This window comes from Opisthocomus hoazin, chromosome 24, assembly GCF_030867145.1.
Source record: "Opisthocomus hoazin isolate bOpiHoa1 chromosome 24, bOpiHoa1.hap1, whole genome shotgun sequence".
Classification (NCBI taxonomy): Eukaryota; Metazoa; Chordata; class Aves; order Opisthocomiformes; family Opisthocomidae; genus Opisthocomus; species Opisthocomus hoazin.
The window spans coordinates 1,554,273-1,570,031 of NC_134437.1; the positions used below are offsets into that span (position 1 = coordinate 1,554,273).

General features: G+C 42.2%; 1 protein-coding gene across 6 annotated transcripts in view; it reads right to left on the reverse strand.

The window, feature by feature from the left end:
- NCAM1 (neural cell adhesion molecule 1) overlaps nt 1–15,759 on the reverse strand; it is a 228,454-nt gene that overhangs the window by 20,074 nt on the left and 192,621 nt on the right. For all 6 annotated transcript variants that reach the window (XM_075442634.1, XM_075442635.1, XM_075442636.1 and 3 more), the window contains 2 exons: nt 2,595–2,719; nt 575–755 (listed from right to left, as the gene is read on the reverse strand). In XM_075442634.1, coding sequence (XP_075298749.1) covers nt 575–755; nt 2,595–2,719 — 306 coding nt within the window. The remainder of the gene's footprint in view (nt 1–574; nt 756–2,594; nt 2,720–15,759) is intronic.

Consider the following 15,759-nt stretch of genomic DNA (forward strand, 5'->3'; position numbering starts at 1 on the left):
TTTAAAATTACTGTAATTTGATAATTTGATCTCCATTTCATTTAATAAAAAAAAAATTCAGAGAAAGATTTTAACCACGTCCCTTTCCAACTGCCAGCAAACCCTTATTCCTCTATTTCGCCAAAGGCTGAGGTGGATGGGACACACGAACAATAAGCAAGGAAGGGAAATCTGCATTGTGAAAAGCATCGCCCCAGAGATCTGAATGGTCTCTTTTGCTGTTGTTTAAAATGGGAATCCTACTTTCTGGTTTCAGAAAGCGTTTTCTGTCCACTGCTTTTCTCAACTGGTAATCCTGTTACCCCGATACAGAAAGCCAACGTTCCCTGTAAACAGTCAGACAAGGATTTGTCATGTAGCATTCCTAACAGCGTACTGCTAATGCTCTACATACTGTAACATGGACTACAGTACAGGTATGTACATGGCAAAAACTAAGCTTTGGATGGGTAACCAATTGTGATAATGGCTTTAAGCGAGCAAGTTGTCAGGGTTATTCAGGCACATTAAAGGATGCAGCACTGTTGCATTAATTGGAAGCAGAAAACAATGGTAAAGCTTCTGACTGCTGTACCTGGGATGACAGTAGGCTGAGCAGAAGTTCGGAAAGCATAGTGAGCTGCTTTGGACTTCCCTTGCTGGTTTTCAGCTATCACATAAACCTCGTACTCTGCATTCCAGTCCAGGGACTTGAGCATGACGTGGTCACTGCCAGATGGAAGTCTGATCTCTGGTTTCCATTCTGAGGAATGCTTCTGCAGAGCAGCGAGACAACAGGCAGGGATACAAAAAACAGAGCACAATATTAGTAGCTAGCTTTGAGAACACTGTAACGGCTAACAAATGGAAAAGCAGGGAGGTTTCTACACAAGCACACACTCCTCAGCTAACTCAGGGGTGCAACACGTGCTGTTGGCTCGAAGTGGATAGGACAAGAGATACAGAAGCAGCCTCTTTCCTGCTCGCTCAGAAACCTGTTTTCTGGACACCTTAAGAAAGCCCCTCAATTCTTCCTCTCATCTTCACCACATAACTAGACTACTTCCATTTCAGAGGGCAAAGGCTGCAACTCCTGTATGTCTCTGCCCTGCAAAGCACTTTAAGAGTGTTCTCTTGTGACTTAGTATATCAAATTTAAATCATCTGAGAGAGATTTACCTCTTAACACAGGTCTGGCCTAGCTTACCACTAGCCATTCTATTCTGCACTGTTTAAGAGAGATTTTAAAAGGTGCATACAACTAGTAACTTTGCCAATTCCTACTCCAGTTTCAGGGAACCCAGATGTACATTTTGCCCAGAAGAATCTGAAAAAAACACTGCCAAGGTACCTTGAGACAGTTTTAGGCAGATTTCTGGGACTGGGGTGTGTTAACAGACTTCTCCGTCTCTGCTGGAATTTATGGTTCTGTGATACTAGATCGTCCTTTTGATATTCCAAAGACTCCCCTCATTCTAAGAACCTCTAAGTAACCTAAAATGCACAAAATTATGGTGGTAAGAAATACTCTTGGGATTTCTAGACTGCATTGCAAACTCTGCTCTGTGACTTTAAGGACTGTTCATTTGTACTTAATTAGTTCAGCATCACAACTGCCAGACTCTGTCACTGAGAAAGCGTCCTGTTTCCTTAATAGCTGGAAAGCTTCCACATTTCAGTTCAAACACACTGGTACAGCTGAGCTGCCCCTAGGTGTACTAAGACTCAGAAGGTGTGCAGACAATACAAAAAAGCTTCAATAACTTCTGGCAATTCTTTAAGCTGCCCTGAAGATCTTAATATTCTCACTGACCCTCTCTCAAGGTCCTATTCCTCAAGGATGTGCTAAGCAATCTCTCTGAGTGCTTCCCCCCCCCACCCCCATCGTAGGAAAAAACCATCAAATACCACCCAACACAAAACTAGGGGCATGATCAGCTTACAACAATACTAGCTGATCATCACATCAATGTTTTTCCCCAAGACTAGGCCTAGATGTTTTGCTCAGAGAATCATATAGTTTGCAATCCTGGGTAATTTGCAATGAGATGTGATTAAGTTAGGCCTAAAGGGGAACTGCTTCCAGTAGCATCTCTCACTTTATCTGTGTCTAAACTAACTACATTGAATGTCTTATTCAATACTCTGCAGAATAATTTGGTACTGAAGCACCCATTACTCAATCAAATATGGCAGCTTCACTGACCAGCGGAAAGTTATGATTAGATACATGTCTGAAGGTGGGAAATGCTCTACACTATGAAGCTCTGGTCCCCAGCTAACTTGTTGCAGGCAATCCCATCTCAGAAGTATATGAAATCAAATAGTACCAAGTGCATGTAACTACCATATATTCACAGTTCTACAGAAGACAACATGGAGAAACAATCTTTCACAGTCAAGTGAAAGGAAGGAAAATGAGACAAAGATTTTGTATGTTGCTTCTGTGCATACCACGTCTCATACCTTATACACTTCTGCCACACCTGCTTAGCATGTACTCCTGTACTAGCCTACCCACAAGATCTTAGCTTCAGGTTTGCCTGCCTACATGGTTATGCCTGAGTACTGAACAGACTAAATACAAATCAGGCTTGAGTGTCAGCCGTACTTACAGCTTTGTATTTGATCAGATAATGTCTAATTGGAGAACCACCATCATCCTGCTTGATAACATTCACTTTAATGGAGTTTCCATCTTCTCCCATCTGACCTTCCAGTTTGGGTGCGCTGGGTTCCCCTGAAACAATGGTGGACTTATGTTAAATTGTAAGAAAATAAATTAGGGGAAAAGTACTCATCAAAATCCAAAAAATACTTCATTATACTCTGCTGCCCAGGGTATCAGCCTCACTCTGACCCAGACTCAGAGGACACAGTGTGTCCAAGTACAAATATTTGCAAGACCCAAGTATTTCTTGCACTTCGTAGTTTGTTTTCACCAATAAAAGTTACTGTTTTTGTGTGTGCTGGAATGGAGTCAGAGGCTAAGTGAAAAAGACACCACGCTTCCCCAAGAATACCCTAGAGCCATGACCAGTTCCTCACTATTTTTGTTGTAAAACACTGATGTGAAACACCTGGAAAACATCAAGATAGGGTATGTGGCAAACAGAGAGGCTGCTCCTGTGAAACGTCGACATAAAGAGCATCACTGAAAAAGGACATCATGTTTGTTATACAGACCTGTGTTGCACTTCGAATGTTGTTTAGGTTTTATAGTTGCTGGACCAGAGGCTCACTGGTATGCTCACTTAAATGAGCATGGAAAAAATGGTACTGAATGACAACAGCACATCTTTTCACTCAGCTTGCACTGGTAATTGCAATGAGTACAGGCTGGAGATAACTAGACCCCTTCGCTCTTCTGTAATAACCATTTTTAAAAGAAAAAGCTATCATTTCCCAATTAGCACTCCCGACATCAGCAGAAAACTGAAATGTCATTTGTCTCTGCAGGGCACACTGATTTACAACGACACCCTTTCACACCCATGTCTCTACAGCTATTTTTTCTAGCCAATTCCTCCATAACCTGCAAACACAATCTGCAGAGGATGGTTCCCCAATCCCAGCTCAAGTACTTCCTTCTTGTACCCTTACTATAACACCTTTCCTAACAGAAGTCAAATCCATAGGTTGTCCAATTACATATTTATATCCCATGCCCTCCCCTCCTTCAGAAATACTGCAACAAATTGCTCAAGAGATGTACTTTCTCCTTCTGCTTTCAGGGATCAATTGTTTCTGAAGTGCTCTGACAGCCTGGGAGTTTACTATGCAAAAGGCATTATTACCCATTTATTTATTTTTGTGGGGAAAGATACCCATCAAATGAACAACCCCCTGTCCCCAACAACATACGCATCAAATTAGCAAAAGAACTTAAATGATAAGAGAGCAATGATCCCTCTTTCCAAAAGTGACATGGACCACAAGAGAGCTCAGATCCTGCTTTCTGTCAGTGCCTGGATGCCTGTTTTGCTCCATTTTATGTAAAGGCAAGAAAGGCTTAGGTTCCTCTATGCCAATACTTACCTGAGACTGGGGTTGGAGCTACTATTTCCATAGCCCTGAAACATCCCAAGAGTTTAAATGCTAGTCAAAGTCAGTAAGACTTGACAAAAGTTATCGTAAACCTGGCTGAAGCTTACTAGGTCATTTTACAGTACTTACTGAGTTCTTTAGTATCAGCTCTGTGATATAGTCCAAATGCTTAAGCCATAAAATCTGGGTTTAAAAGCTTCTTCAGAACTTTTGACTATTTCAGCTGCTATTCTCTGGAACCTATTCAGCCCAGTTTGTTTATGACTAGTTTGAACAAAACCAACACTGCAATTATTTGTAAATTAAAACTTACAAATCAGTTGCAGTTGGCAATTCCAGCAAACTCCTGAGACTAATTACACTGTGCTGGCTGGTCTCATTACAGGGTCCCAATTCTTACAGTTATTTTATATAACAATTAAAGTGGTTGAATGTTAAAAAGCAAAAAAATCCTACACCTCTATTTAAGCAGAGTTATGCATATTTTATGCATTCTGACAGTATTTCTATTTATTCATCTGAATGGTGAATAGCTTATTTAGAATTGATTACAGGAAATATATATAGAGAAAATACAATAGAACGCACATCCTGTGTTTTGCTGTGCACCTTGAATCTGAATACACTTCCCAAATGTTTGCAGCCCCAAACATTTGCACTGATTTGCTAATGCTGAGCACACACTTTACTGTTCTAGCTGGAGGTGACAACAGTTCTGCTAAAGCACCTCTGTCTTTACTTGCTGTGCCACTTGTGGTCTGGACAATGGGCTTTCTTGAACACATGCTCACAGGTACACCAAAGTGTGGTGAAATACAACTAAAAGATGATCCAATTCTGAATGTATCCCAAAGAGAACACCACCAAAACTCTGAAATGCAACTTAAGAGCCTCAATGTAACCGAACGAGAACAAAACCAGGACACTGAAGTAGCATTTCTGATGTTTAAAAAGCTCAACCTGTTGCCTTGAATAAAACTTTAAAAAATACTTAGTTCTGCTGCATTATACTGAAAGTGAAAGGAAATAACAAGCCAGTAGTTGTATTAAGATTGACTTTGAAAGTCACGGGAATTTACAGGGGCTTCATTCAACCAAAAAAACATACTCAATTCTAAATCTGGATTTGATTCTAGGTCTGGATTTGTATTCAGCTACTAATGGAGAGCACATGCATTTCTAACTGGCCAGAGAAACGTTAATCTTCCAGTATCTTTCAGCAGTAATCTGAAGCCCTTCCCCTCCTCCTTCCCCTCCAAAGCAAGAATTCAAGCACTTTTTTTTTTTGTGAAACTTCAATCAGAAAACCGCAAGACCTAGACTGAAACAGTAATTTAAGATTAATTCGATTTTCTTGCGGCTAACACATGCTCTGTCTAACACACCACCTGTTCCAAGAAGGTAATTACAATCCATGGATACACAGAGCTCTCTGACATGAGAAGCTTACATTTGTGTTTCACAACATAGTAATTTCTCTTCAAGATGTAAAGAGGGAATGCTCCTTTTCTCCATGCTATATTTTTCTTTTCCAAAACCTTGCCTCTGTCTATATCCCCATTACAAGACTCCCACTATATGAGCTGGACACTCAAGAGCCGTATTCCAGCCTGTGACAGGTTTCTCAGTGAATGTACATTGAAAACACAAAGGTAGCGCTCTCAATGTGACCATGCAGCGGCCCTTGCATGAACCTGTTAGTGGGGTTTGAGGCAGATGGCACACAGGAGTAGGTTTTGCCATTTACATTACAAGAGGTGCTACGCACTCCTCTGGAATTCTCCTGGTTCACACAGTACAGGGCCATTCATGTCTCGAGAAAGGACAACAGAGTTTCATGTTTAACCAATGACCACATTTGCCATCTATTGTGTAGAAAAAAGGGTATATTGTTATCTCTACTGCCAACTAACTGAGGCCGTGTATTTGAAAAACCCTTCCCAGTCCATGTTTCTCCTTGAATTGCAAATGCTGAAAGCATTCATAATGCATACAATGCATTGCAGATTGAAAATCGAATGGGAACAAGTGAGTTCTAGATGAGCAGAACTACCTCACCTAGCCATATGAAAACATCAGATTAACCAAACAATTATATTTTTTTTTCTTTCTTCAATCCTAAAAGAAAAACACCACCACTAAGGTTACTGATTTTGACTATTGAGTTGATTTCAGATGAAGAAGCATTACTGCAATAATTGTGTCATGACTATTAATTAATAATTAAATAAAAGAAGAAGCAAATGTCTTGTTCTATCCTTTTTTCACACAAGAAACTAGCTCCCAGAAACAGCTGGGGGTGGGGCATTAGTGGCTACTTATTTTGCTGGACACTGAGCCATGTGACACTGCTGCAACATTTACGAGCAGCAATGCTTTAACTGTTGCTGTATTTCTAGTAGACTTGATGAATGGCTTCACTGATAACTAACCAGTAAAAGATCAAGATCTCCTTGGTACTTTTTCCCATCCTCATCTCAGAGAGATACTTAGTAAGAAGTAAAGCCATCTTGAAGTGACAGTGAAACACTGTAGTCATAGAATTTGAACTCTTATCTAACACATGCCAGAATTTTTTTCCAGTGATTGAGCACCAAGACTAAATTGTGAAGGAATATCCTTTGAAAAGATGCTCATGCTTGATAGATTTTACATGTCAGAGATGCTGCTGTAACTCACACACAGCCATTCCAATGATTAATTACCCTCTCTGCTGAAACTTTTCCTAACTTTCAATTGTCTAGTTTCTAGGTCACGATTCCTTTCTCCCCCAATAATTTAAATGCACTTCTGCTCTGAGCAACATTCTCTTCAAATAGGAGAATATGGATCACTCCTAATGCCTGAAACCCAACAGCTGTAGCAATGCAAGTCCTAGTGAAGAATACTTTCATTTTCTCTCCATAAACACATGGCATTCAATTTATCTTAAGCAGGCAGATGTAATCCAGATACAGGGCTGTGAAATTAAAAATGGGTTAGTGCGTAGTTTCAAACAAAGGAGGAAGAAGTTTAGTGGGAAAATTTTAGTCCAGCAGAATCAGCATCCCTATAACAAGCCAAAGTGTCAGTAGCTGAAGAGAAAAAGTTGTCATCAGAAGATCAGAGAAGAAACTCATGCTTACATAACATGCATCCTCCCTACAGGATGGGGGCTGAAAAGCAAAAGTACATTACAAAGGTGTGTTGCACGCCTGGGGATCTCCCATTTACATTGAGCTAGCTGGACATATTGCAGAAATCTGCCTATTCCATCCATAAAATGTGGGATCCTTAAAGAATCCCCCTTGAGACAATGCTACTTAGCTTATTGAGAGCAGACAGCTCCAAGCATGCCATACTTCCTCTGGATAATAATTTTACAAACTTGGAATTCACTCTGCTGCAGAAGGAGGGATGCAGGATCTTACGCTTTCCCTCTACGGTGTGACAATGCGAGTGATTATGGCTGAGCCAGATGGCACCTTATTCAGCCCAGCAGCTGAGTATCTTATTATCAAGATTATTATTATCTTATTATCAAACAATGCAAGTGGAATCCCTGGAGGGCAGAAGACAAGTAACTTTAACCCCTACGCTTTACTCTCCTTGGGAGATGGGACAGATTTTGCTCAAAGAAGTAAAGTTTACAGGTTTCAGGCACCCTACGTACTTTGTTAGAACTTAACACCTTCCACTGATTTAAACTTCACCCACAAGACACTCTTCAGCAAAGTGGAAAATGAAGCCACATAGGTGCTTTACCTATGAGAAAAGCTTATAGACAAGCATGGCACACTGCCTGCTTCTTGCGATTTAAACTATTTTCGAGCAGATCTTCTCTGGAGCTGAATTCAAGAGAGCTCATGAAGTCCTGTATTTTGAAAGGCAACTCATGTGCTCTATGAAGGCTCTTCCAAAGGTGCCATTGCCCAGAAATGACAAGCTGTGAATCAGATAGCCTTCAATCTCTTTAGTGCCTTTTAGGAAACTAGGTCTGTTTCTGCTCTCGAAACTTCTGTGGCTCTGGGGACTTACTTTTTCTTTCCATTAACTCTTCTTTATCTTTACAATCCCAAAGAGCTGCATGAGAAAAACCAACCAGACTCAAGCTCTTCATCATTCATCTGTCCAGATCCAAGAGAACAAGAAAGCCTTCTATAGGTATGTCAGTCATAGAAGGCAGACTAGGGAAAATGTGGGCCCTCTCCGGAAGGAAGTTGGAGACCTGGTTACCCGGGACGTGGAGAAAGCTGAGGTGCTGAATGACTTTTTTGCCTCAGTCCTTAACACCGAGTGCTCTAGCCACACCACCCAAGTTGCAGTAGGCAAAGGCAGGAACTGGGAGAATGAAGAACTGCCCACTGTAGAAGACGACCAGGTTCGAGACTGCCTAAGGAACCTGAAGGTGCACAAGTCCATGGGGCCTGATGAGTTGCATCCGCGGGTCCTGAGGGAACTGGCGGGCGAAGTTGCCAAACCACTCTCCATCATATTTGAGAGGTCCTGGCGATCTGGGGAGGTCCTCCACCGACTGGAGAAGGGGCAACATCACCCCCATTTTCAAAAAGGGAAAAAAGGAAGACCCGGGGAACTACAGGCCAGTCAGCCTCACCTATGTGCCTGGCAAGATGATGGAGCAGATCCTCCTCGAAACCATGCTAAGGCACATGGATAAACCAGCAGGTGACTGGGGACAGCCAGCATGGCTTCATCAAGGGCAAATCGTGCCTGGCCAACTTGGTATCCTTCTGTGATGGGGTTACAGCATTGGTGGACAAAGGGCAGGCAACTGACATCGTCTACCTGGACTTGTGCAAGGCATTCGACACTGTCCTGCATGATGTCCTTGTCTCTAAATTGGAAGGACATGGATTTGACAGATGGACCACTCATTGGATAAGGAACTGGCTCAATGGACGCACACAGAGAGTTACAGTCAATGGTTCGATGTCCAGGTGGAGACCAGTGACGAGTGGTGTGCCTCAGGGGTCGGTACTGGGGCGGGTGCTGTTCAATATCTTTGTTGGCGACATGGACAGTGGGACTGAGTGCACCCTCAGCAAGTTTGCTGACAACACCAAGCTGTGTGGTGTGGTTGACACACTGGAGGGAAGGGATGCCATTCAGAGGGACCTTGACAGGCTGGAGAGGTGGGCCTGCGTGAATTGCATGAAGTTCAACAAGGCCAAGTGTAGGGTCCTGCACGTGTGTCAGGGCAATCCCAAACACAAGTACAGGCTGGGCAAAGAGTGGCTCGAGACCAGCCCTGAGGAGAAGGACTTGGGGGTACTGGTGGATGAGAAGCTCAACATGAGCCGGCAATGTGCGCTGGCAGCCCAGAAAGCCAACCACATCCTGGGCTGCATGAAGAGAATCGTGGCCAGCAGGTCGAGGGAGGTGATTCTGCCCCTTTACTCTGCTCTCGTGAGACCCTACCCGGAGTACCGCGTCCAACTCTGGAGTCCCCAGCATAAGAAGGACATGGATGTCTTGGAGCAGGCCCAGAGGAGGGCCACAAAGATGATCAGAGGGCTGGAGTACCTCTCCTGTGAGGACAGGCTGAAGGAGTTGGGGCTGTTCAGCCTAGAGAAGAGAAGGCTCCGGGGTGACCTTATAGCAGCCTGCCGGTACCTCAAGGGGCCTACAGGAAGGATGGAGAGGGACTTTTCACAAGGGTGTGTAGTGATAGGACAAGAGGGAATGGCTCGAAACTAAAAGAGGGCAGATTTAGATTGGATATTAGGAAGAAATTCTTCACCATGAGGGTGGTGAAACACTGGAACAGGTTGCCTAGAGAAGCTGTGGCTGCCCCCTCCCTGGAAGTGTTCAAGGCTGGGCTGAATGGAGCTCTGAGCAACCTGGTCTAGTGGAACATGTCCCTGCTCATGGCAGGGGGGTTGGAACCGGATTAACTATAAAGGTCCCTTCCAACCCTTATCATTCTATGATTCTATGATCCCTCCCCAGACTCCTTATGGCTGGCTTCTCAAGAAACAATAATGACGTCATGAAACAGTCCTGCTACATTGGTTTGCCTAGTATCCGATTTTAGGCCAGAAACATCTTGCTGGCCAGTATGAGACACAAGACACTGGGACTAGGTGGCTCCAGCCTTGCAGCCCCTATATTTCCAGGAAGCAGCACAATCCGTTTGCTGCCTTCAATGAGGGTTACCTAATTGCTGCACTGTGCTGGATTACACTGCAGGTCCCAAGAGTGATCTACATGTTACTGCACGGTCTTTCTTTTACAGAAACTAAGCTTGTAACTTTCAGATAGGAAGAAGCCAATGCTTTGCTCTGATAAGAATATAGGACAGTACATGCATGAAGTGAAGTGTTATTTACAATGGCACTGCCCTGTCATGGTTACACATCACTGATAATCCAGTGTGAAGCTCAGAGATCCATTCTTTGGGCTTCTGATGTAACTCATAATGAATCTGACCAACTGTACTCGAAATAAGGAACTGCTCTGCAGGCTACTGAAACCTGAATCACTACCTGTTAGCTCCTACACATGATGTGAGGATAGCCGGGGACAGTGCTCTGAGCCATTACATTTTCAAATTATTTATCCACTCCCGCTAAGCCATTAGCACCAATGAACTCCTGCTGCAGGGAAGCAGTAACTGCAGCACTTTAGACTATGAGCTTAAATCTTTGTCCAGCTGGCACCGAAGAAAGATCCTGCATCCTTCCCGTGTTTAGAGAACACAATGGCAATCTATGGTAATTTCTGCAACACTTGAAGAAGGAAGCAGCTGATTTCTGCAATCTTTGACCATCATGTAAACAGGACTAGATTAGGACCTACAGTCACAATCTGAAACAAACAACAGCCATGCCTATGGAAAGTCTCCATGACTGGTAAATATGTGAGTGAAAAAGAACAGGCGTCTTCAGAATGCACACAAGAGAAGCAAACATTAATAATAAAAAATAGGAACAAAAACAGAAGAACATGCAAAACTGAGACAATCAAGTCCTCAATCGTCCTGGATTTTGACCAGAGAGGGAAGAGACTAGGGGCTGCTTACATGCATGCAGACATGTGGGAAGGTTACTGGTGTTAGCTTTGTTTTCCTGGCAAACCCCAGCCTAAATCCTTTCCCAGTGGTGATCAAAGACAATAAGGTGATTTTAGAATTCATAAACTGAAAAAAGCCAAAAATTGCTTCCTTGTTTTCAGAATTATTTGTTTAGTTGGGGAAGCAGAAAAGCAGCAGTTTCCCCCCCCCCCCTTTGAGATTATGCACAGAGTATTTAAGTGAAGTTGTAAGAATCACGATGTTGCAGAAACTATTTTCACTACCATACACTTTAGTTAGAGACTGATTTCATCTCAATAAGCTGCAAGGGTCAATCATTTGCTTCTTGATTTCACGGAGATGACCAGCTACTATAACTGTTGCTGGTAAATGAGTTCAAATTAAATCCCTTGCCAGGCTCTCACATACTGTGCGGAAGTAATGAGGTACTCTGGCAAGAAAGTTGTAATAATACTTCTGATGCAAACCGTGCGAAGTCTAACTCCCATCATGTACTCTGTGTGTGCCTATGTATACTACTTCACAAAAAAACAGTTCCCACTCTAGCTATGTTTAAGTTTTAGTCACGATACAAAAATTTCTTTCTTAAACCATAATGTGACATGCTTACCAGTAACTAAATTTCAGAGATAGGGAATTTTGGATCCTTTTGATAGGCTACTAAATATGTATAGTGTGAGTATGTGTGTGTGTATATATATTTATATAAATGTATAGTGTATAGGGTCAAAATGTTACTAAAGCAACAGGAGATATAGCGTTCAAATTATCAGAGCACCTTACCCACAATCTCCCATCAACTAGAAGTCTGTAGTTGGCACACCGGTACCCTGAAAGGCAAAAGGATTTTTGCCATTGTTGTTAACGCCAGAGAGAGTTTCAGAACCTTATTAGGATGATGACTGTTGGTTTCTGGTAGTGAAAGAAGCAAATGACTGAGCCACATGATTTTTGGCTTTTCCCCCCCCCCCTCCAAGTTTTTCGAGCTCAGCGTGGAAGACTGAAGTTGAGTTCTTCACATGCAGACAGTGGTGAGCGACTTCTCCAGATGGCTTATAGAAGGGTTTTGGAGTGATGGAATTTGGAGCTCCCTGGTCACCAACCAGAAGGGAATCCTCATCCCAAATCTAGGCAACCAGTCAGAACAAAGTATTTTACCTTCTGTTCACCAGCGTGGACGACATCATCAGCACCATGCAAGCCACATGACAAAGTCACATGATACGCACGCACATGATTGGTTGAAAGGAAAGTGGAGGAGGTCACATGGAAAATACAAAAAAATTAAAAAACTGATGTAAACAATGGGCAAGGGAAGAAATCAACAACAGAATTACAGACTAAATAAAACAGAAACAAAATTAAATTAGCCAGTATATATCAGAAACACTGGGGAGACAGTAAAATTGCCTAGAAATATAAGAATATTAAACCATAGAAAGCACTGAGTTGTGACCTTGTGAGTGTTAGGCACAGCTGCATCACTGCTTAGTAATACCAAGTCAAAGAAGAAACAAAAATTATTGTAGAGTGTGCGCCAGAACTTGGACAGCTGAAGGAATCCACAAGACTGTTGGAAAGAGAAAGGGAATACACTGTTATTCAGAAACAGTCCAGGCAGCAGAGGTCAAATGGTCAAAATCATAGCCCACGCAGTTCAGTGAAGACAAACTTTGGCATTTCATATTGATGTATTCTCCCCTCTGCAGAAAAGAAGTCTTCCTAAGTATCAACAACAACTGAAAGAGAAAAACCTACTATATGTATACATTTCTAAAGACAGAGCTTTCAACCAAAGAGCTGCAACCAGAATTTGGTCAGACTGACAGTTATCACTCAGGGTACACAAGCTCCACCCAACGCATTCAGCCTGATGATTCAAAGAATGCAATTCAAAGAAGTCACATACAATGAATTACACTGACGATTTGATGTGTGCAAGGGGTGTTTCCTGTCAATGAGGAGAGGAATGAAGTGCTCTGCACTGGCAATAATTACAAAGACAGCACGAAGACGACTGCTACTGCTGAGAGATGTAAAAGAGTGCAGACTGTATGACAGGGGAATGGAAAAAAAAAAAAAATCAGTTGATGGACTGGAGGACACCACTAACTCCACACTCTGTTTCCCTTCCCAAATTACTACCTACTTTATAACTTGCATTTTCATGATCGTTCCTCTGTCTCATCTTAATGAGGCTACTTCACCGTGCTCTAGTACTTTCCTGTTAATTCAATGGAAAGAGAATTAAAGCCTTAATCTTTTGGGTGCTTGTATCTGACAAGATTAAGGGCATACCATTACTGCTGAAAGAACTCATGGTACAAAATGTAAAATGTTTGTTACAGCTTAAGCTTTCAATCCATTGTCTCTAGTTATAAACATAGACTCATGGAACCCTAGGCAGGTGCACCATGAAGCAGGGAATTTGAAGAGTTACTGTGAGATTGCCTGGAAAGACATTCAGTGTCTTCTGCTCATGAGGAAACATATTTCTAAATCCCCAGTAAGCTTAATATAACATGAGATTTAAAAACAGTGAAGAAAGTTTGCCTTTGAGATCACTGTCTTCGGAGAGAAACTTTAGTTAAAGATCAATGGCAAAATTAGTAGTATAAATACAACCAAAAGCTACTTTAGATGAGGCTTCTAAGACACAGAAGACATTTGGAAATACTGCCTTTAGCTTAAAACCTTGAAATTCATCCTATTGTCATGGGTAGAAGTCAGGTAGTCAGAACACTGATTGTCCTGGAGCTTGCAAGAGGAATGAGGCCCTGATACAGGTAGGCTTCTATTCACAGGCAGTACTTAGGTGAATTTGAAAACACACGGGCTTTCATAGTCAGCTCTGTGTCTCTCAGGACTACTGGACCACGCAACCCGATAGAAATGTCTTTTGTAGCTACTGTTATTCTCAGGGCTTGTTAAGAGATATTGACCATTGACCAGATTACTTGCAGATCGTATTTTTAAAAGCTTGAAAAAGAGAGAAGCAGTTTTGTCCGTTCTGTGAAAATACTTCTCTCTAACTCCATAGCTAACTAGGTCTTGGATTAGAGTTGCCTCTGGATATTAAAGTCTTTTGGAGACAGGGACCTCAGCATTGTTCGCCTTGAGGCACTGCAATAGTAGCTCTTGGATTCTGGTTGGACACAAGCAGTGGCAGAGGATATACACACCTGTACTTATTTCCTGGTAAATCTGGAATGAGTGAAAGGAAAAAGAAAAGGAGTGTGAAAGACAAATGAATTAATGAACAGTTGCTATCAAATTTTCACTTTTTACGTAAGTAGACTTCTGTCCTGGTTTTGTCTGTTAAATTCTCCTCCCAGCAGCTGCTGCGTTCTGGATTTGGCAGGAGAAGAATGTTGATAATACACTGATATTTTTAGTTGTTGCTAAGAAATCAAAGACTTTTTTCCAGTTTACCATATTCAGCTAATGAGCAGGTGTACAAGAGCTGAGAGGGAGAACAGCTACACAGCTAACCCAAGCTGGCCAGTGGAAATATGTTATACCATAGATGTCATGCTCAATTTACAAATGGGGGTTGGCGAGGGGGGCAGGACCTCTGCTGTCCCCGGACTTAGACCCTCCTCCATGAGTTTGAACATTTTGTGAGTTACGCAAAAACTGCCCGTTCCACAATCACTGCTTTGTGATTGGCTGCACAACTGGTCATTGGGTGTTGTGTATTGCTTGTTTTGCATATTTTATTTTTTATTATTACAATTATTTCCTTTGCTTTCTCATTAAACTGTCTTTATCTCAACTCACGAGTTTCACTTTTTCCCAGTCTCCTCCCCATCATACTTGGGGGGCGGGGGAGAGAAGAGGAGAGCAGCTGTGTAATCCTAGTTGCTAGCGAGCAGCTGCATGGTCCTAGTTGCTGGCTGCTGGGTTAAGTCACAACAGCTTCTCCCCCCCCCCCATGTATCTTATTGTAACAAATACTTGGTGGCCAGGCCCAATTCTCGGGAAAGAAATTCCAAAGCAAGAAGAGTCACCATCTCCTTGGGATGCCCGTGTGACCTTTTCCCCAAGACTGCAACCTATTTTCAATTGACTGGATGCACTGTGCAGATAACACAGATTTTATAGAAAAAAACCCACTCGGCTTTCCTCCTCCAAGTCCCTTGTTCAGTGTCCTCCTTCTCCCTCATCCTGCAACTTTTGAATCTGTTGGCCAGGTTTTAGTAAATGGCAAAAGTTCCTATAGATTCTGGAAAACCAGGAGACTAGATAGAAGAAAGATCCAAATTAGTACTTCAACTAAAAAAAATACCAAACAAAAAAACAAAATCCAGCTTTTTGAAGTGACCTCAAACATTACTAGGCAAAACAGATTCCACAGCGGAGAGCGCTGCAAGAAAAACTTCATTACTGCAACTAATACAGACCTATTTATCCAGCAACCTAAAAGGATTAAGTCAAAGGAGATACATGTTTCTAAACCTCTTACGTGATTATCGACATCTCCCATACGTTACTGATCACAAAGTCAAAAACTCACTCAACTTAGCAAAGAAACTCTCCTCAGCTTCATTAGGTTTCAGTTAGACCCATTGTTCATTTTTGTGACCTCCTGATGCTACACGGCAGCTCTCAATTTATAATTGCTCTTGGTTTCATTCATTTAACCACTGAGGTTAGGTTTGGGTAAGACACAAGATCATTCAGCAGCATCATCAATAATC